The sequence below is a fragment of the Erinaceus europaeus genome, chromosome 10 (assembly GCF_950295315.1).
Source record: "Erinaceus europaeus chromosome 10, mEriEur2.1, whole genome shotgun sequence".
NCBI lineage: Eukaryota > Metazoa > Chordata > Mammalia > Eulipotyphla > Erinaceidae > Erinaceus > Erinaceus europaeus.
The window spans coordinates 96,267,572-96,289,784 of NC_080171.1; the positions used below are offsets into that span (position 1 = coordinate 96,267,572).

Sequence of the window (22,213 nt, forward strand, 5' to 3'; positions counted from 1 at the left end):
TGAGGTGTGAATCCTCCCTTTTGATATCTACAAGCTGGAAATGGGGCATTCTGGGTGGAGATGGGGAGGTCAGGGCTGTCTCTTTCATATGCAGAGCTATGTTCCCCACTGTGACGAGTGGGAGCTGTCACTCCTGGGACTGGAGTCTTCAAGCTGTGCCATCTCTGCCTTTGAGCATCCTTCAAACCTGTGGTCAGATCTGTGGGCACTTTGCGGCCACCTAGCCTGCAGGAAGTACCCCCTGACCCTTTTCTACAAGATAAGAGCAAGGTACTTTGTGCTTCCCCCACCACCACCATCACCACCCCCTCCCCCAGAATAAGGGCTCCCCTGGGCTTGGGGGATGCAAACTCCACTCCAGGGGTTGCTGCCAGCTTGGAACTTCTTTGAAGTCTCTCATTTTCTCTGTAAAACTTTTGCAAGTTATGTATTAGGCTTTATGCATGTTTGAGTACTTGTTGTCGGCATAAAAATTGGGCTTTGTGGACTTTTTTTCCCAGGGAAAGTGGGCAAGACACAAAGAGTGCTGTTCACCCTGCAGCCTCACGTAACTTGGGGGGTGGGATGGGAAGTGCATCAGGCAGAGTGTCCTGCTTTTAAACATGCCAACTGGGGTCATCCTTCTTCTGGATCATGGAACAGGTGAGGATACTTGGGGACACCCAGTACCTGCCAAGGAGAGCCAGGCTTCCCTCAGTTAATGCTTCAGAAATGTATTTATTCCACAGATGTCTCTGAACAGGTGGGTGAGGCTTTGCCTAATTCCTCATCAGAAGCTTTGGGACGTTACAAGGGAGGTTGGTATCCAACTTCTAGGTCCCACATATCCTTAGCAATTTCCTCTAAGAGAGGCTGCTGCAGACACTGAGCAATTTGGCCTTTTCTCCATCAGTGGCTCCTTCTGGACTCTTCCTAAGACAGGCAGCTCCCTCTGATGGCCATATTGGTGGTGGTGGTGGTGGTGGTGGTGGTGGTGGTGGTGGTGGTGTGTGTGTGCTCAGCCCAGCATCTGGGCTCAGTTAACAGTGGATAGAAGTGATCCGGGAGTTGGTGCAGTAGATAAAGCATTGGACTCTCAAGCATGAAGTCCTGAGTTCAGTCCCCAGCAGCACATGTACCAGAGTGATGTCTGTTTCTTTCTCTCTCTCCTCCTAATAAATAAAATCTTAAAAAAAAAAAAAAGTGAATGGAAATGAACAGTGGATGGATAGACAGACAAATAGGTGGATGGATAGTGGAGAAGTGGATGATGAAAGCATGGAGAGGTAGATGATTGTGTATGTATGGATGGATGGATAGATGGGTGGATTGATGAAGTGAATGAGTGACTGCATATCTGAGTACTGATATCTTAAAGGAGAAATACGAATGACATGTGGGTGTTTGACTTCTTTTCCTTACATAAGTGGTATCTGGAGTAAAAGCAGAAAGAGCAGTGAAGAGGCAGCAGGCCAGTGGAGACTAAAGGGGAGGTGGCTTTCCAAAAGCTTCCCCCTCCCACCCCTCACCTCACTATCCTTACAAAGGCAGGGCTGGGGCAGAGATCTGGAACCCTGACAGACACAGAAATTGATAACAGGAGAAAGGAACAAGTTAAATGTCTGGGCTTTGCTGAGCAACCAGCTCCCCCTGGCTAAAGGAGGGGCCTTTTAAGCTAGAAGTTAAAGGAGTTCACCAGGCCACAGAAGGAACAGCATTGTGAAGGCCCGGAGACTAATCGAGGAGCAGGCTGGGTTGCAGTTGGGGGGACCAGTGGGGGACTCAAGGGCCCAGGTACTCAAAGTTGTCACTTTAAGATGGATCAGTCCTATACCAGGGCCTGGCCACTAGGTATTCTTTTCTCCAAGACCCTCCTGGAAGGGGGCAGGTGGGTTGAAAATGAGCAGATGACATAACTGAAGGGTCAAGGTCAGAGCCGGCTACATCCCCAAGTGGGAGGGGGCTTAGCAAGGGCTTGGGGGTGCAGCCAGACAGTGGACACCACAGTCCCTTGCCAAGGACAGTTTCCACATCTGTGTTACCCCATCAGTTCTTGCCTGTAGGCACATCTGTCCACAGCACGGAGGTGCTAGAAGCACTTTCAGTTTGGTCTGAGGTCCCTGCTGTGGCGTGAGAACAGCTTGGATTTCACCCTGTGGTTTGGATATAACAGGCCATCCATTTCACACTTGGCCCTTCATTTTCCTTATGCTCCTTCATGAGCAAAACATACAAGGAGCTGCTGCTGGCAGTTACAATGCACTTGCCCAAGAGAATCCTACATGGAGTCTTGTGCCAACTGAAGGCTTTTCCTGCTGAACAACAGCAAGTAGCCCCCTGAAAGTGTGTAGAGACGATGACATGATTCCCAGAAACTTATGTGGAAGTGAGGGCTGCTGTCCAGCTTTGTGAATCATTGCCATCAGAAGTGCATAGTGTCCTGATAAGGGACTAACCAAGCTTTAGACGCTAAAGCTAATGAAGAGCAAACCTCTTGGGCAGCCATCAGTCCAAGAAACAGTGTGCCAGGCTGCAAGACAATAGGGTTAATCCTGGCAGGATCTGATGGGGGAGGGGGGTGTTACCATGGAGCAAGCCCATGGTTTAGTTGGAGTTGGAGAATATGCTGTTGTTAGTATCTTATCACTGAACAATTAGCTTATGTTCAACTATATAACTTTGATGTATTGGGCTGTGGGAAAAGGCATGCCACATTTTTTGCACAGAAAACTACATGGCTTTTTCATCATGATCCAGTGCATACATGATACAGGAGAAATATAAACCTTGAGTTTAAAATGAGTATCTGCATTGTTAGGTGTTTTTTTTTTATTGCCAAATTGCTCTCCAGAAGAGGCATAGCAATCTACCTTCCTATAAGCTGCAGCTATGAGATATAAAAGGCTTTGTTGGGGCCAGGCAGTGCTTTACCAGGTTAAGGGCACATAGTACGAAACACAAGGACCCATGTGCAAGGATCCCGGTTCAAGCTCCCGGCTCCCCACCTGCAGGGAAGTCACTTCACAAGCAGTGAAGCAGGTCTGCAGGTGTCTGTCTGTCTGTCCCCCTCTCTTATCTTCTCCTCCTCTCTCCATTTCTCTCTTTCCTATTCAATAAAAAATAGAAAAAATGGCCTCCAGGAGCAGAGGATTCGTAGTGCTAGCACCAAGCTCCAGCAATAACCCAAAATAAAATAACACGAAAAGAAATAAATAAGTAAATGTAAAATAAAAGGAGCTGTTGAATAAGTTCTGCCCTGCCTTCAGAGCTCAAACCTGAAAGGGATTCTAATGCTATTCTCAGCTTAGGAGTTATCTTATTCTCTTATTAAACTATCTTTTCTATTTTTATCTATTTATTTATTCCCTTTCGTTGCCCTTGTTGTTTTATTGTTGTAGTTATTATTGATGTTGTTGTTCGATAGGACAGAGAGAAATGGAGAGAGGAGGGGAAGGCAGAGAGGGGGAGAGAAAGATAGACACCTGCAGACCTGCTTCACCACCTGTGAATCGATTCCCCTGCAGGTGGGGAGCCGGGGGCTGGAACCGGGATCCTTAGGCTGGTCCTTGCGCTTTGCGCCACCTGGTCTTAACCCACTGCGCTACCGCCCAACTCCCTACAATTCTTATCTCCAGCCCTGCCAGATCAGCCTTTCTGCTGTTGTCTGCATGTGAAATCTCTTACTGTTGTTGTTATCATCACTGTTATCATTTTTTTTAATTTATTTTTTTCCTTCATTGGGGAATCAATGCTTTTACATTTGACAGTGTATATAATCGTTTGTACATGCATCACATTATTATGTGGAAAACCGAGAAATATCATCATTATTTTTGTTGTTGGGGCTTCACCTCTCTGGGCTGACTTTTTCAAATAGAAAGAGAGACAGAGACCGAGGGAGAAAAAAGAAAAAGGTACCACAGGGTCCAAGCATCCCTCATGCAGTAGGGGATGCACATGGTAAAGAAGGCACCTCCCAAGTGAAATCTAGGTCTTTAAAAGTGCACCCCTTCGGGCTGGGGAGACAACATAATGGTTACGCAAAGACACTCTCTTGCCTGAAGCTCCAAAGTCCAATATAGGTTCAATATAGTCCAATATAGTCCAATATAGGTTCAATCTCCCACACCACCATAACCCACAGCTGACCAGTGCTCTGGCCTCTCTCTCTTTCCCTCTCTCTCTCTCCCTCTCTCTCTAAAATAAAATAAAATAATTTTTTAAAAAGTGCACCACTTCATGCTGGGGAAGTAGGTCACTTGGGTAGCATGATGCTTTGCCATGAGCACGACCCGGGTTTGAGCCTGGCCCTCACTGCGTTGAAGGAAGCTTCATGCTGTGGTCTCTCCCTCTCAAATAAATAAATAAATAAATGCCAGAACAGTGACGCCCCAAAGATGAAATACAAGTGCACCTCTCTTCCAAAAACAGTCCTGCAAGGACTGGAAGGTCACAGCGAACCCCTGTGTGGTTTCCTGAAGTCTTGGCCTTCCCGAGGAAGAAGATGAGGACCAGGAGGAGGACACATGCTGTCCCTCAGGCTTCCCTCCTGGCAGCAGAGCCCTTTCCTCCCCGTCAAACCCTTTTGTCACCTTTCACATGAGTACAATATCCATACAGTAAATAAAGTCCCTCTAGTCCTGCCCAAACTACTACTCCCCAGAGAGCCATTTTTCTCCTTTTTGATAAATACAGAATCAGGGAGTCGGGCAGTCACACACCCAGCTGAGCACATGTATAACCATCTATGAGAACCCAGGCTCAAGTCCTGGGTCCCAACCTGTAAGGGGGAAGCTTCAGGAGTGGTAAAGCAGAGCTGCAGGTGTTTCTTTATCTTTCCCTCTCTAACTCCTCCCCCCAACTCAATTTTTCTCTGTCCTATATTTTTTCTCTATCCTATCAAATAGGAGGAGTGAGAAAAGGATGCTGGGAGTGGAAAATTTGTCACGCAGAGCCTCAGAGATAACCCAGGTAGCAATACAATTTTTTTTGCCTCTAGGTTTATCTGTGGGCTTTGGTGCCTGCACTACAAATCTGCTGCTCCAGGAGGCCATTTTTTCCCATTTTGTTGCCCCTGTTGTTGCCTTTGTTGCCATTGCTGTTGTTATTGTTGGATAGGACAGAGAGAAATGGAGAGAGGAGGGGAAGACAGAAAGGGAGAAAGATAGACACCTGCAGACCTGCTTCACTGCCTATGAAGTGACCCCCCCCCCCCCGCCCCACAGGTGAGGAACCGGGTGCTTGAACCAGGCTCCTTACACCAGTCCATGAACTTTGTGCCATGTGTGCTTAACCCATTGAGCTACCACCCGGCCCCCACAATTTTTTTTTAATGAAGCATCGAATCAAATCATGTGCACTCATGAGCCTGGCTGCTTTCCCTCACAGCACACCTGTGAGATGGATCCACTTTGTGGTGTGTTTTTGAGGTTTGTTCTTTTTTTTTTTTTTTTAATATCTCTATTTGGTTTTTTAATTTTTTTTCTCATCTGTACTTAATTTTTTTTTTTTAGTTTTTATTTATAAAATGGAAACATTGACTAAACCATAGGATAAGAGGGGTACAACTCCACACACTTCCCACCACCAGAACTCCGATACCATCCTCTCCCCTGATAACTTTCTTATTCTTTAACCCTCTGGGAGTATGGACCCAGGGTCATTGTGGGGTGCAGAAGGTGGAAGGTCTGGCTTCTGTAATTGCTTCCCTGCTGAACATGGGCTGAACATGACAGGTCGATCCATACTCCCAGCCTGTCTCTCTCTTTCCCTAGTGGGGTGGGGCTCTGGGGAAGCAGAGCTCCAGGACACATTGGTGGGGTTGTCTGTCCAGGGAACTCTGGTTGGCATCCTGCTAGCATCTAGAACCTGGTGGTCGACGAGAGTTAGCATACAAAGCCAAACAAATTGTTGATCAATCATGGACCTAAAGGCTGGAATAGTGCAGATGAAGAGTTGTTCTTTTTCTTTGTTATTTAGTATTCCACTGTGTGAGTAGATCGTGCTTATTGACTTATCTATTTACTGGTGATGGATGTTTGTTTCCTGTGTGTGACTATTAAGATAAAGCCACTCGGTGTGATTCTGGGTGCATCTACTTGGACAGAAGCTTGTGTGTCTCCAGGGCCAGACCCAGGTGTGGGATTACTGGGTGGTTCATGTTTTACCTGTAGTAGATATTGTCACCTAGCTTCCCATGCCAGGCCACATTCTGTCTCCATCTGAATGCACGAGAGTTCCAGTTACTTCACACATCCCCGACCTTGTATCTCATCTCACTCAAATGACTCTGTGATGGAACCTCAGTGTGCTTGAAATCTGCATCCCTCTGAGTAATGGACCTGATACCCTGGAGCCTCAGCCATGAATGTTTTTGTTTTTGTTTTTTGCATAATCATGCTATATACCCAGCCCAGCTCTGCCACTTGTACTCCAGCTTCTCTGCCTGTCTGAAGACAGACATTTCCCCACCAGTGAAATGGAGATGTCTACTCAAGGGTCTGCTACTATGAGCTAAGACACTTTAACTGCTGGGTTGGCATTAATAGTGGCTATTTTTTCTTCACTATTGAGTCTTATCTGAACTCTGAGGATTTAGACTCTTACCTTAAAGGACATTGGGTCAGTTGCTTCCCAGAGCCTGGCCACTGTGTGGCACCCACCCCAGCTGCCCCGAGACTGGTTCTTGGATCTCAGTTCTTAGCTCTTCTACTTCCCAGGTGGGAGCCTCCAATCTGCTCCAGCCCCCACATTCAGTAGAGAAGGTGGTACGAGAGGGCACAAGAGCTGCCTGGGGTCTCTCCCAAGGCCCCCCATGCCTTCTCTCCCTTATCCACACGTTCTATCCCCAAACAGAACATAAGCGCCCCTCCCTTGCTGTGTTTCAGTGGGAACACCGTACTACATGTCACCAGAGAGGATCCACGAGAATGGCTACAACTTCAAGTCTGACATCTGGTCTCTGGGCTGCTTGCTGTATGAGGTAAGTGGCAGGCATGTGTGGCCGCCCCCCAGGTGGCAGGGCGGCTCAGTGTGGTAACCTGTGGCTGTGTCCCATCCACTTGTGGCATCGATGTCACCAGGGTCTTGATGTCCCCACTGTGGTCTGACACCAGCCATGTGGAGCTGTGGTCTCTGGTGGCATTTTGTGTGAAGCCCTCTCTCCTGGAGGTCAGCAGCGTCATAACCCACAGTCACCTTGCAGGTCTGCAGTTGAGTCAGGCCCTGACAGTCAGAGACGGGGGCAGCCTGCTTTCTAGAGACAGAGGAGCATCTGTTGCAGAACTTATTATTTTAGTATTTTACTTTAATAAGAGAGAGATACAGAAAGAAAGAGAGAGAGAGAGAGAGAGAGTCGGGTGGTAGCACAGCGGGTTAAGCGCATGTGGCGCAAAGCGCAAGGATTGGCCTAAGAAACCCGGTTCGAGCCCCCCGCTCCCCACCTGCAGGGGATTCGCTTCACAAGCGGTGAAGCAGGTCTGCAGGTGTCTATCTTTCTTGCCCCCTCTCTGTCTTCCCCTCCTCTCTCCATTTCTCTCTGTCCTATCCAACAACAATGACAATAATAACTACAACAATAAACCAACAGGGACAGCAAAAGGGAATAAATAAATATATAAATAGAGAGAGTGCTCTGGCTTATGGTGGTTCTGGGAATTGAACGTGGGACCCCAGAGCAGCAGGGATGGTCATTATGCTGTCTCTCTAGCCCCAGACAACAACAACAACTACTACTACTACTACTACTACTCCTCCTCCTCCTCCTTCTCTTCTTTTCTTTATTGGATAGAAACAACCAGAAATCCAGAGGGAAGGGGTAGACAGAAAGGAAATGAGACAGAGAGACACCTGCATCCCTGCTTCACCACTCACAAAGCTTTCCCCCTGCAGGTGGGGACTAGGGGCTTGAACCTGGGTCTTTGCACATTGTAACAGGTGTACTCAACCACGTGCACTACCACCTGGCCCCTCAGAACTTCTTTTAATGAGTTTCAGGTGGGAGCAGCAAAGTCAAGGTGATGTGGCAGGTTTGAAGGTGTAGAGTAATCTGCTACCCTATCTGCCTGTGAAAGCATGTGACTTCTTCCCTGAATCCTTGTCTCTCTCCACACCTGGCTACGTGGTGGTTTGGAGAGGAGGGGTTGAGGGTGGCGGGATGACCCTGCAGGAGGAAACGCTTGGGATAAGGGTGATGGGCCACACCAACCCACATTCACAACAGCCCAGAGGGTTTGCTGTGCTGAGAGTTCATTAACAGGTGGTAAATGGGAGGGGCAGTGGCTCACCCAGTATGCAGAACATGTTGCCAGGCACAAGGATCCAGGTTCAACTCCCTGATCCCCACATGCAGGGGCAAAGTTTTGAGAGCTTTGGAGTAGTGCTGCAGGTGTCTCTCCTCTCAGTCTCTCCCTCTTTCTGTATCTGCCTCCATCTCTTACTCTCTATTTTAAAAAATGGCCTTGAAAAACAGTGGAGTCAGACAGGCACTGAGCCCCAGCAGTAACCCTGGTAGCAAAATAAACAGATACCTGCTGAACAAGACCCTGGGAGTGGGGTTTCCTATAGTTCTGACACTTGTCACCCCAGGAGAATCATGAGTCTGGGCTCTCACTGGCCATTCCTCCTAGTCCTGTCACTTCTTCAGGAAAACAGCACGGCCACCAGGTCAACCAAGGCCAGTGACAAAGCCAAGTCCAGGTCACAAGCTCACCACCCCTCCCATCTTGGGGCAGGGTGTCTTCTGCTCCTGTCTTCAGAGATTCAGATAGGTACCTGCAGTATAGCTGAAGGATGAGTGTTTTAAAAGTCAGGCAGGTGTATGTGGGTGCAGCTCATATGGCTGTGGGACCCTGAGTGTGAGAGATGCAGGATCTTGGTGACCCAGACATTGTTCAAAATGCAGCTGCCACCAACCCCCTGAAGGAACTGGAATGCATTAGTGCCTCCCTGGGAATTTGGGTCACCTGGAGCACAAGGTAGGGTCATGCCCTGCCCTGTGTGTATGTGGGGGGAGCGGGGGGGACATGACTCCTGGCTCAGGGAAGGCCCATGAGCAGTGGAGGGCAGGTGTTTGTTCCCCTGATCTGGCTGGCACTTGCTGCCTGTCTCCCAGAGTGAGACTTTGGCTCCTGGCCACACTTCCCTTTTCCCTTTGGCCAGTGGGAAGCTTCTATCCTAGTGGATGGCTCTGCATTGTCCTCCTGTCCTTGTGGATATTGTCCCTGGTCCAGATGGTTCATCCTTTATTTTCTATTCTGTGGATGGGATTTCTGAGGGCTGCTTCCTGCCTGGGTGAACCCTCAGGGTCACCAAACGTAAACAAACAGACAGGCAGGCAGGCAGGGTGGAACAGGTCAGGCAGGAGGTGGCAGCTGGCTTCTGGGGCTGGTGCCAAGCCTTCTGCGCCAGAGTCAGCCTTGCTCCCATCCTGAGCCATTGTCTTGGTTCCCAGGGCCTTGGTGGCTTCTGGACCCTCATCCTGGTCATACCTAACAAGCCAGTGTCTCTGTTCGTGGCTCTGCAGCATGGAGACTTGGACTCAGCCACACTGTTTTATCTGTTGGAGTGGCAGCCAGGGAGGGACGAGGCAGACTGGGAAGGCACAAAACCATCCTGTGGGCACCAGTATCCCAGGAGCAGCGAGCTCTGAGCTGAACCTGACGACCCTGGGCCTCCTGAGAGCTTGGGCTGGCATGGCTGTCTGTCTGGTGTCTGCAAGGGGAACAGGCTGCCCATCCTACCCCTACTCCCCAGCCCTGCGGGGAGGCAGAAGTATATGTTTTCCCAGCAGACAGGGAGGAGATGCATCTGAGCCCAGGGCTGTGGTAATTGGAAGGAAACGTCCCGCAGACACGACTGCAGTCACACAGCCTGTGATGCTTCCAGGGGCGGGGGCAGCCTGAGGAGCATCGACAGAAGCTCCCTCACCTGCCAGCCAGTGCAGGCACACACCCAGCACACGCACACTCCGGGCCCAACCCAAGGGAAGCAGAATAGGGACCATAGCGACATACCTGAGAGACCGCCCAACTCTGGAGAAAACCTGCCCAGTGTCAGCACCAAATCTCAGAGGGCCCAGGCCTGGCTTCCCCAGCTTCAGTAGACCAGTCACAAGGCAGGCAGCTCCACTCATCTCAGCTTCTAGAGCCCAGGAACCCAAAGTCCCTGTCTCTGGGCTCAAATCAGGGTGTCTGTTGGCAGGGCTGGTGTCCACTGCAGAGTCTGAGGGAGGTGGTGTCCTTCCCTATCCTTGGCTTCTGACCCCTTTTTCACCTCACTCTGCTGACTTTGTTCACTTTGCTCTCAGACTTCCCTTGGCCTCCTCACCTGACACAGGCCACTACACTTCGGGGACCCTGGGTCACCCAGCATGATTTCTTGCCATGGGGAACCCTTCCTTTTTTTCAAATGATAATAAGATGATTATCATTATTATTATTATTATTATTATTATTATTATTATTATTATTGAAAGACAGAAAGGTGAAGGGACAGGGAGAGTCAAAGCACAGCACCAAGCTTTCCTCAGTAGGGGCTGGGCTTGAACCTGAGTCACGTAACTGTCAAAGCAGCGCAGTATCTAAGTGAGCTTTTCACTGACCTGGGGCCCTTTAATTCCATCTGCAACGCCCCCCTTATCACATAGGTAGCACATTCACAGTCCCAGGGGGTTAGGCTGTGAGCATCTTTGGAGGTCATGGCTCAGCCCACCAGACCCCTTTCCCCTGGACCCCCAGATGCCAGCCTCCTAATGCTGACCTACAAAAGAGTGAGGAGCAGTCACAAAGCTTGGCATCTGTCCAGTGCCCTTCCGGGGTGAGTGGCACCTCAGGCCCATAAAGAGGTCAGCAGGGTTGAGGTTGGCAAGATGGCTTATCTGGGAGGGCACCAGTTTTGCCATGTGCACGACCTAGGTTCAAGCCCCTGGCACACCACATGGGAGTTTCACTGCAGTGGAGGGAAAGCTTCAGTGCTATGGCTCTTGTCCTCTCTCTCTCTCTTCCTGTCTGAAAAAGTCAGTCCAGAGCAATGAAGCCCCGATGACAAAAAAAAAAAAAAAATCCATCATGGGGAAACAGGCCAGCAGCACTGTTCTGGACATTGTGTAACCCCAGCAATGGTTCCAGGCTGGCCCCAGAGGCTCAGAGAGTTGGACTTCCCAGGATCACACAGTAGGAAGATGCTGAGGCAGGCCCTGGCACCCAGGAGGTGGGTGAGCCTGCCCTCCTATGGGCAGATGTCGGGCGCTACCCGACACTGGGGTCCTGCTCACCATGGTCGTGGTGGAGAAAGACCTAGGGCCACAGCCTGAGCCCCAAGGTGGGAAAGGCTAGGCTGTAAGTTGCTCCAGAGGCTTCAGCAGCCCCCCAGCAGAGAGGCCAAGCTTGGCCTAGTTGAAGGCATGGTGCTTTATTTTCATTAACCAGCACACCCCATGGAAGCTCCCAGCAGGATGCCTGGGCTCTGCAGAATTTATTTATTTACATGGAAGCTCAGATCTAAGCACAGAGCTGAAGGAATCAGCTCCTTGAGCACAGCCCAGGATCCTCGGCAGGGGGTCTTCTCGTAGCAATCTGGAAGGGAAGGATGGGGGACTGAGGCCCAGCAGGAGAGCAGGCAGGATCAGCTGGGCCCTGCAGACTGCACTCTGGAACCCGGGCTGGAGCCAAAGAATAGAGAGATCTGGGGGAGTGAGGCTGCCAATGGGTGGGCCCTCCACCTCCAGGCTTGTCCTTCACTCCAGGAGATACTGGGTGACAAGATGGGTGTCTGAGGCCCTGACAGCTCAGAAGCCAAAGATAGTTGCTGTCCTCTTTGAAGTAAGGTGCCCCTTCTTTCTTCCTCTGACAACCCACATCATGCACCAGTTTCTCTGAGCCCTTCCGGCAGGGGCAAGTGCCCACAGTGTCCCCCTTCTCTGTCCATGTGTCACCCTGATGACACCGGAGAGGAGATGTTCTGTGTCCCAACGGTGGCTCAAGCAGTTCTAATGAGGCAGCCGGATCAGCCCAGATCCTCCCTGCTCAGACCAGTCAGAGGTGGGTGGCTGGGTTTGGGAGATCTTGCCATCTGGGGTAATCGTTCTAATCCAAGAGTCTTCACGCCTAGAGGTGCCTTCAGATGCTGAGTCCCTGATCTGGGTGGAAGGCGATGGCCGGCAGCTGGAGGGGGAGTGGGTGGGCATGGAATCTGTCTAGCAGTGGAGTAGAGCCGACTTGGGCTGCTCTGCACAGCCACTATCCACTAGCTTGTCTAGAATCATGTGGGAGGGTGCCCGAGAAGACAGAGGAGACAGTTGAAGGGGGTAGCAGGTATCGGGTTCACCCCCTGACAAGTTGGAAAGGTCAGTGCAGATCAGGTCAGACTGGCCCAGTCAGACATGTGGAAGTCCAGGGCCTGTGCACATGGCTGGGACCCACATTAAAAAAAAACCTTTCTGTTCTGAACAGAAACTTTCTAGGAAAATCCACTTAATCCTCCACCCTCAAGTCGAAGGGTAGCCAGGTCACCTGAGTGGTAGCTGCCGACCCTCAGCTGCTCCTCACTGTGTGAAGATGCCCTTTTGAAACTGCCCAACTAGCCCTGTGCATCTGAGGCTCCCATTTTAGTGGCTGGAGAAGCAGTGCCCGACTGGTGCCCTTTTGCTCGCTGGAGGGTAAAGCCAGCTCCTGGGTATTCTGGTGAGGCCTCAGAGACCCCAACCTTCCCTACTGAATGCCAGGGCTACAGACTGTAGCCTTCCCGCAAAGCCAGCTTCCCTGGTCTAGGTGGGGGCCAGCCTTCCCCAGAGGAGTCACGGGCCCTGGTCATGGTCACATGGGTCCTTAACACTACTGAGATTCCTTGGCATGGTCCTGGAGGCAAACCTGCACCTGTGTCGGATGACACCCTTAACCTCCAGCTCATGCTCTGCCACCTGGCCAGGGCCTTTGCAGTCCCCTCACTTGCAAGGGCTCTGCTTTTGGCTCACCAGACCTGTTCACAGGAATGAGCAGAGGGCAGGAAGCTACAGCTGACAGGCACCTACCAATCCAGCTGCCCAGGTCCCACCCCACCTGAAATAGGCTCACAGGCCCAACCTTCAGCCTGAGGCTAGTGAGGACCCCTGGGGAGCCCCAACACTCATCACAGTCAGAATCAGGGCCTCTGTGCAACCTGGCTCCTACTGTAGGAACCAGGGCCAAATGGACAGGCAGACACACTGACCCCACGTCATTTCATTAGCAGTGCTAGTAGCCGGGCCAGCATTTGGGGCGTCGGGGAGGACGACAACAGTAAGCTGGAGTGGTGGGAAGCACTTGAATACCATCATGGATTAATCAGCAGATGGTGCCGGCAGGCTTCGTGCTGGGTGGGCTCCATGCCGGGCCTCCCCACTGCTGCCTCACAGCTCCCTAGCAGCCTCTGGCAAGACACCCCTTTCCCAATAGGGTTGTAAATAGTGGGCTGGGGAGTCAGGGTGCACTCCAAAAGGGGGTGGCTGGTAGTTCCTAGCTGAGGCCATCACAATGTTGTAAAATATTATGTTTATTTATGGGATAGAGACATAGAGAAATAGAACGGGGGGGGGGGAATAGAGGAAGAGAGACATTTGTGAAGTTTCCGCCTTGCAGGTGGGGACCCAGGACTTGAACCAGGGTCCATGAGCATTGTAACATGTGTGCTCAACCAGGTGCACCACTACCCAGATTGCCACAGTCCTTTTGTTCTCAGAGACAACTGAGTGCCACCAGCCTCCCCCGTGCCCACCAGGCCACACTGCAGCCCTGCAGGGGAGGCCTCTTCCTATTTTATGGACAGACAGGAAACTGAAGCTGAGGCACAACAGAGCAAATTCAGCAAAGCTGCTGTGGCTGCACTGCCAGCTTTTCCCTCCCACCCCCAGGCATCCTGAATCACTGGGTGGGTCCCAGGGTTCCTGCAGCCTCGTCTTCCTCCTCCCACTGCCCCTCCCTGATGTCTGGGCATCTAGTTTCCACAGAGAGCCCCAACACCCAGGCCTCCTGGCCAGGTAGCAGCTCTAAGTAAGAGCTGGTGAGAACAACATAAAAGCCAAAAAGTAAAATATCACACACACACACACACACACACACACACACACACACACACGAAGTTAGTCCTGAATTAATTACTTAAGACTTCTTCCTGTGGGTGTTGTTGGAATTGCTTTCTGAAAATACCAGACAATGCACCAGAGAGAAGCTGTCAGGCTCAGGCTGGCTCCCATCGAGCAAAGCCTGTCGCCCCATCGGTGATACTCACACTGCCACATCAGTGCTTGGGAGCCAGCCGTAGGGCAGGACTGTAGTTGCCCTCCATCTTCAGCTGCCTCTGCCTCTTTCTTACTGAGATCTAGTCCCCTTTAATTTACTCATGTAACAAGGGTCATGCAGAAACTGCCACTTCCTGTTGAGTCTTAGCTGCTTTGTGTCGTGAGGATGTTCACCAGTCGCTGCCCTGCGGACCAAGGACACACCTCAGTCTGGAGAGGTCCCTCTGCCCCTGGACCTCAGACTGAAAACTCTCACCCCCTCCCTCTGCAGATGGCCGCTCTCCAGAGCCCCTTCTATGGAGATAAAATGAACCTCTTCTCCCTGTGCCAGAAGATTGAGCAGTGTGACTACCCGCCTCTCCCTGGAGAACATTACTCTGAGAAGGTGAGCTTACTGCCACTGGGGGGCCAGGCCCTGGTGAGCTCCAGCCCCTGCTGCAGTGGCTCTGTTCCTGTGAGATCATGGGGTTGGGCCTGAGTTCACTTGAGATGGAAAAGGAAATTTTCCAGAAAAGTGACTCAGGAAAAGAAAGGAAATGAATTTTACCAGAGTTTCAGGGGCTCCAGTGTGAGCTGGGACAGCAAGACTGTGATCGCCTGTTGGCACAGAACCCAGCAGGAGCTGCCTGAGGGAGTCCGTTGTACACACTTCTGCCCCCCTTGGCTCCTAATTCGGTGCCCAAGTGTGCAGCTTGCTGTCCCCAGGGCACCCAGGGTGTCAGACGACAGGAACCAGAAGTGGAGGAGGAGGTGGCAGGGTCTGGCCCCCACCACACTGCCACTAGGCTTTGATAACAGGAAACCAAGGCGAACTGACTTGAGTCACACCTTGGGTCTTGATTTCCAGCATTTTACACTTTGTGCAGGGACTTGGCTTGTGACAGGGTCTGTGTGTGGGCGTCATCTTTCCTAGTTCCATTGTGAAAACAGGGTTAGTGTTTCACCTTCACAGTTAAAATATGACGGTGAGACAACAGGCTTCTAGCCCCACACGGCTCAGAGAGACACAGGTTTAGGGTTACACACTCCCTTTGCTGAGTCTCTGAATTCTTCTGAGTCTCATTTTCCTCATCTGTAAAAGAGGGATCACCCTGAGTCTAGCTCCCAGGGCCAGTGTAGGATCAAGGCATGTGACATGTGCATTCTCACACCAGTCTTCAAAAGAAGCTGCTGGGTGTAGCACAGGGCCTGATTCAGAACAGATGCTCACTGAGCACCGACTGCTAGTTATCTCTGTTCGGGGTCAGCACTAGTAGGTGTGAAGGAGCGGGCTGAGACCTCTGTGGGCTGCCCTGCCCAGACAATAGGCCATGGCTTCACTTAGAATAAGGACAGCTTTGATGTACTAAGTGTTGAATCCACCACCCTCGTCCCATTTCATCAGTGACGAAACTGAGACAAGAGGTGGGTTCAGTAACTCATCCAGTATCTCAAAACCTATAGCCTACAAGTGGGAACGGCAAGATCTGAGCCCAGATGTCCCAGCATCTAGTCAGTGTCCATCCTGTTTCTCCTCCTATCCTCTCCCCCTTTCCCTTTCTGCTGGGGATCAAACTCGGGACCTCAGAAATGTAAGGCATGCACTCTTCAACTAAGCATACTATTTGTTTATTTATTTATTGCCTCCAAGCTGGGGCTCGGTAGCTACACTACAAATCCACTGCTCCTGGAGGGTATTTTTTCCCTTTTGTTGCCCTTGTTATCTTTTGTTATTATTGTTGTTATTGGTGTCACTGTTATTGGAAAGGACAGAGAGAAATGGAGAGAGGAGGGGAAGACAGAGAGGGGGGAGAGAAAGATAGACACCTGCAGACCTGCTTCACCACCTGTGAGGCGACCCCCCTGCAGGTGGGGAGCCGGGGGCTCAAACCAGGATCCTTACGCCAGTCCATGCACTGTGTCATGTGCAGTTAATCTGCTGTGCTACCGCCTGGCTCCCTTGAGCATCTTGTTTTATCTTCGAGGTGAGGCACCATCTGTGCAACTCATTTGGACTCATAATTCTTAAGGCTCTGAAGCCTTTGAAGGAAGCAGTTCCTGTCCCCCAGGACTGGGCAGGTCACACTGCAGAAGCCGGGTGTCCCAATGAACTCTATGCCTGTGTCTAGGCAGATTGGGCAGAAGGGCTACTGGTCACCCTCTGGCAGCCCTTGTACTGCAGTCCATGCTTCCTCATATTGCAGATGCCAAGAGGGAAGGGCAAGAACTCTTCCATATAATCCAGTGCATTCTGTCTCTTGTGCAAAAGCCCCATGTACCTTTTTGGGGAGTGTTTATGCACTGGAAGGGGAGATGGCAGGAAAGGAAAAATCTTTACTAATACTTATACTTGGTTTTTCTTTCCTCCTTTTAAATTTGGAATTCTGTGCTGTTCAGAGGCAAGAATCTTAGAGTCATGGACCTTGGAGCAAATCACTTCCCTGTGCTTCAGTTTTCCATCTGTAAATGGAGACTTTAAAGGACTCCACACAAAGTCCTCAGCCCCTTCTCATTCAGATCATTGCACTAGCCTCCCCACCCCCAAGCTTCTGTGGAATATAGACATTTCTAGGTTGTGGGACTAGGAGCAAGAGGGGCACTTGGAGCCCTTGACACACCTAGGTTTTGAGGTTATCTTGCCTTAGAAATGAAAATACACGTTTTTGTTTTGCTGCATCTCAGTTCCTAAACTTCAAACATGCACATATCACCAACTGCATGGTCTACTCACAGATGAGCAATTCAGGTGAGACTTCACCTTGACCTGGTTGGGGGGGGGGGGCACTTTAACCTGACAGAGGCCAACCACAGCTATCTTTCCCCCCGATACTGTTTAAGGTTCCAAATTGTCAGGAGCCACAGGCTCTAGGAGCATCCACCTGCAAACTCAGCTACACTTGTCTAGGGTCACCCCAGAGGAATCCCAAAAAGGTGGCACACAGGTGGGAGGGGAGATGCTCCAAGTGCCTGACCTGTTTGCAGGAAGCCCAGCCCTTAGCCCCTTAGTCTAAAACCCTTTGGGAGTAAACCGAGGAGTGTCAAGAAGCCCCCAAATGACCTTCTGCTTCTCCCAGAGCAGGGTCAGAATCTGCAGGGAGCGCCCCCCACACACACCCTAACACAGGGTCTCCTTGCTGTTGATCCTAACCCCCACCCCAGCCATGCAGAATTAGCCAATCCTTCCACTGCCAGTTATCTCAGTGAAAAAAAATTTTTTTGCAGTGAGCCCAGTGATGCAAGTTAAGATGTAGGCTTTTTAAGGTCATTATTTTAATTACCATTAAAATAATTGGCACTCTGGCTATCAGAAGAAGGGAGTCGATCAGAGGCTCAAGGCGCCCTTCCCCCACCCCAGGCGGGAGCAGCCTTCGGTGTCTGTATAATTAAAAGCTCCGTCTTTCATGAGCACAATAAAGAGGCCAGGGGGTGGGCAGACTGCAGCCCTGCTGCATGTTAATGCATTTATTATGATCAATAAGCCCTTGCCTTGAGTTCTGTCCTCTGGATTGGGTGTCTGCATGACTGACAGCACACACACACTCACTCTCACACACATAAACTCACTCAGTTAAAAGTTCAAAATTATTTGGAGGTAACCACTCTCGGGGTCTCAAGACTGTGACCTTGGAGGACAGGCCTAAGGCAGGACCTGGCTGTCCCCTCACAGTGGTGTCCCCTAAGCCTCATTCCTCACCTTGTAGCTGTGCTGGTTACATTAGCTGATATAGAGAAAGGGTTGCTTCCACTGAGTTAACACAAACCGTTCTCTGCAGCTACGAGAGCTGGTCAGCATGTGCATCTACCCCGATCCCGACCAGAGGCCCGACATCGTATACGTGCACCAGGTGGCCAAGCAGATGCACGGGTGGACGTCGAGCACCTGACCACACACCTGACTGTGGCCACGGCGTGCCTTAGCAGAAGCCAGCACCACTTGGCCTTACTTGAGTCTTCTCTGCAAAGTGGCCACCTGGTAGCCTAGATTAACTGTAAGAGGGTTCCACAGGTCCCTCTAAGGGGACCTGGCTTCACCATAGAAGTTGAATGCAGAACAGCTGGTGGGAGGGGCACTGGTCAAGTCCCTGGTGGTCATATTTGAAAGTCCTTTCTTTAAACTCTTGTGGACAATCTCAGCTGGGTTGTTAGCAAGGGCGGGTGGCTCAGCAAGCCACTGATGCACCCCTCCTATCTGGATTGTAATGTGAATCTTTTGGATAATTCTTTGGCCCAACTAGGTTTTTTGGTTATAGAATTGCAGAAGCCTGTGACTTACGTAGTGAGTCTTTGAAAATGTCTAGTAGTAAGTTCAGTTTAGCTCTTCTTAGAAACTTTCCCAACCATCAAGCTATGTGCTTACTCTGTTGTAAAGGGATAATATGGAAATCACTTTGTTAAGCAAAGTGGAGATTTTTCCTAATATTTGTATCTCTCTGTTTATAACGATGAATGATGATGAGAACCCAGTATCTGGCACAGAGCTTCAGAAGCAAACAGTATTTGAAAGCCACACACACACACACACACACACACACACACACACACATATAATCCATGCAGCCCAGACTCCGCCTGAACACCTGCTACAAACCAGGCACTTCACCTGCTTAAAAGCTGGCCGTTCATCTCACCATGAGAAGGAAGCATGGGATACATAAAAGTGTACGGGCTCTGTCCTCCAGCTGTTCTATGTTCAAATTCTCGTTCAGCAACTTCCTGATGTGACCCTGGGGAGGTTTCTTAGCCTCACTGAGCCTTAGTTTCCTCGTCTGTAAAATAGGCCCAGTAGTATCTCCCTTCAGGACTGCTGGCAGGATTTCAAACATACATGTTATCTAGCACATTACAGATAATCCAGAAGTGGTAGCCACTCATCCCTTCCAAAAACTGTAGTCCATGGACCATGTATTATGTGTCAGAAACCAGAAATGGGTTCATTTATTTCTTGCTCCCAAATAGGATTAACTGTGAAGACTAATTTATAAATGTGAATCAAAGAAAACTGAAGCTCTGAAGGAAATAGTTGGGCTTTCATTTTTATACTCAAGTTAATCCACTAATGGTCTACATTGTCATCCACTGACATAGTGACAGTTCGGCCCTCTAGACAGTGCATCTACCCATCTACTGTGGTGGTGACCTAACTACGGTCAGCTCCCTGAGGCTAAAGGACGAGGGCTGGGCCACTGCTCCGCTCCCTATGTGGACTGCACTCTACTGTAACACTGTCGGGTCTGAGAGATTTTCTTCAGCCGCCTCCTTTGCTTTGGACTTGTCTCCTCCATGTCTGAAATAAAATGGGACAAGAGGGTTACTTACCTTTGTGAGTGAGTGTGACTCATGGCTAATTATTACAACCTTACAGTTTCTCGAAGTGTCTTTAAAAACCCAACTTCTCAGACCCCAGACATTCTGAGTAATCCTGGAATTTTTTAAGATCTCCAGATAATTTTGATAATTCTCAGCCAAGTTGCTGCTTTGAATAATTCCATTGTTTTCCCTCCCCTGCTACTCCTGACAGTTTGTAACAAGGAAGGCTGGTTCAAGAATGGGCTCACCCAAGGGAGTTGGGCGGTGGCGCAGTGGGTTAAGCGCAAGTGGCGCGAAGCGTGAGGACTGGCCTAAGGATCCCGGTTCAAGCCCCCGGCTCCCCGCCTTCAGGGGAGTCGCTTCACAAGTGGTGAAACAGGTCTGCAGGTGTCTGTCGTTCTCCCCCACCCCCCACCCCGTCTCCCCCTCCTCTCTCCATTTCTCTCTGTCCTATCCAACAACAACAATAATAACTATAACAAAACAACAAAAGGGAATATTAAGAAAAAAAAAGAATGGTAGTGCTAAAGATGGGAGTGCTGGGCCTCTTTACCTCTTTCTCATGTCTCCCAGTCGCACTCTCCAGTAGGAGAGTCGAGGCCCTGTCTCCTAGCTAGCCCTCAGAGATGTCAAAGGGTGTTTTTTTTCTTTTGCAATTTTTCAGCTTGCAGAGTCCGTCTTGTCAGAACCAAGCTCAGACAGATGAGCTCGTTTTCTGCATACTCCAGTTTCAACACCACAAGAACAAGTCTACTAGAAGCCTCTGGAGGTGTACAATTCCAACTATTCATCCAGTCTAAGTGTTTGAAATTATATCCTAATTATTACAAAATTGCAAGCCCCCAAAGCATTCCTTTGACATTCATGAAATTAAGTGGAGTTTAGTTCACCCTGGTTCATGCAGCCATGGCAAAGCAAACATGTCCACCCACCTGTATTTACTGGGTACTTAGAACTGAGCTGGACTTGAGAAATTGAACTTGGAGAGTCCTTTGTCTACTTTTCCAGCTTGGTTACTGGAGTATGAGTTGCAACACTCATCCTAAATAAACAACAAACATCTGAGACAGACACACACACACACACACACACACACACACACACAACAAAAATTCACCTGAAGAACCAGTAAGTCAATCTAACCTCTCACAATAGATGAAGTTTTGTCTGCTTTTAGGATACCTGACCTGAAGACAGGCTGCCCTCGGGGAGGGATTAACATCCTGAAAAGGCAGCTGAGTCAACGGGTTTTAGCATCTAAAAACTCACACAAGCAACCAGGCTCAGACACTCTGGTTTTCATTTTTTATTGAGCTCCATTCAGAGACTGGCTGAATGAACACCCGACAGGGAAGCCTCCAATGCCTCCATTTTCTACTGCAGTAACAGCCATCCACGACACCACTCAGGAAGTGTCCATCGTTTGGACTGTTTCTTCCAGCACCTCAATTTCCAGGGTAGTGACTTTTTCAGTGAGGACTGCCGTGGTCCCTTTCTCACAACTGTATCGGCCAAACCTAGTAAGACAAAAGGCACAAGAGTTAGAACTGCATCAAGAGCTTCTGGGTTCAGCAGAGGGCTCTGCATGCGGTAGTGAGCAGGCCTGGAATGGAATGCTGGCTTCTCCTGATGCCCTGGCGCTGTGGCCTTCAGGGAAAACTAGCTGACACAAGACTCGCCGCCTCAGCCCTCAAGTGCTAAAGAATGGGGCACTTGGCAGATGCACATTAAGAAATGACACAAAGCACCTGGCATCTAGTGGGCATACACACTTCCTTCCCCACTGGATCCAGCAGATGCTATGAAACACTTGGACCTGTCCCTTCAGCACCTTTCAGTTACTGGTGGAAAACGAATCCTTTCATTAAGCTGCCATTACCCTTCTCTTGCTTAACAAGGAGTGATTTCACTGTTACCTTAAGCTCTTTCAAAGGATTTGGAAGTACAGAGTAAAAATGGCCCACAGGCAGGCTTTGATCCTACCACTGTGGACCACTCACTCTCAACACTCAAGAATGGAGAAGGAACCACCCCGTTAGCCCTACACCCTTCCCTGGGCATGGACAAACCTAACACACTGGAGTGGTTCTGACAGAGGACAGGTTTCTCGGCTCAAACACAGTTCCTAGAGTCCTCACCCTGGACACTGTTCACTCCGGCAATCTATTTTATATATATTAATTCTCACACTGGGGTCACAAATCCAACCATCCCCCTGGTCTGTTCCCAGCTGGGACTGACAGGACCACATTTATGTCTCAAAAACTAGAGCCCTGGAGCACCTAGTGAGCAAGACAGTTCACATGGGAGGGTGCCTGCTTTGTCACACGGGCGTGTGACCCAGGTCACACAGCACAGTCCACACAGCATGGGACAGAGCGTGCTCTCTATCTAAAGAAGCTGACCAAGAGTGGTGAGGCCCCAGCCTTGACAAAGAATGAACAAACTGAAACTAGTCCTTTTGTCACTTGTCTTTTTTGGAGTCCAAACCCCATATTGCTAGCACGCACCTAACCTGCCTGAACTGCATCATCTATGGGAGGTTTGGACACCAACAGCCTCTTCATCCTGTGTCATGGCGCCTGACTTCAGGCTGTAGACAGAGTTCTTCTACCTTAAGCAATGGTGGTTTCAAAAAGGGCTGTGGGGAATCGGGCAGTAGCGCAGCAGGTTAAG

General features: G+C 50.0%; 2 protein-coding genes across 6 annotated transcripts in view; one reads left to right on the top strand and one right to left on the bottom strand.

The window, feature by feature from the left end:
- Nucleotides 1-22,213, top strand: part of NEK6 (NIMA related kinase 6) — a 105,409-nt gene that overhangs the window by 77,232 nt on the left and 5,964 nt on the right. For 4 of the 5 annotated variants that reach the window (XM_060200141.1, XM_060200142.1, XM_060200137.1 and 1 more), the window contains 3 exons: nt 6,867-6,961; nt 14,523-14,636; nt 18,004-19,554. In XM_060200141.1, coding sequence (XP_060056124.1) covers nt 6,867-6,961; nt 14,523-14,636; nt 18,004-18,114 — 320 coding nt within the window. In that variant the 3' untranslated portion in view covers nt 18,115-19,554. Of the gene's footprint in view, nt 1-6,866; nt 6,962-14,522; nt 14,637-18,003; nt 19,555-22,213 lie in introns of those variants that run through there. The other variant, XM_060200140.1, reaches the window with a different exon arrangement.
- Nucleotides 20,823-22,213, bottom strand: part of PSMB7 (proteasome 20S subunit beta 7) — a 64,832-nt gene continuing 63,441 nt past the window's right edge. Inside the window, exon 8 of the mRNA XM_007539973.3 lies at nt 20,823-21,054. Within this exon, the coding sequence (XP_007540035.1) occupies nt 20,943-21,054 (112 nt within the window). The 3' untranslated portion in view covers nt 20,823-20,942. The remainder of the gene's footprint in view (nt 21,055-22,213) is intronic.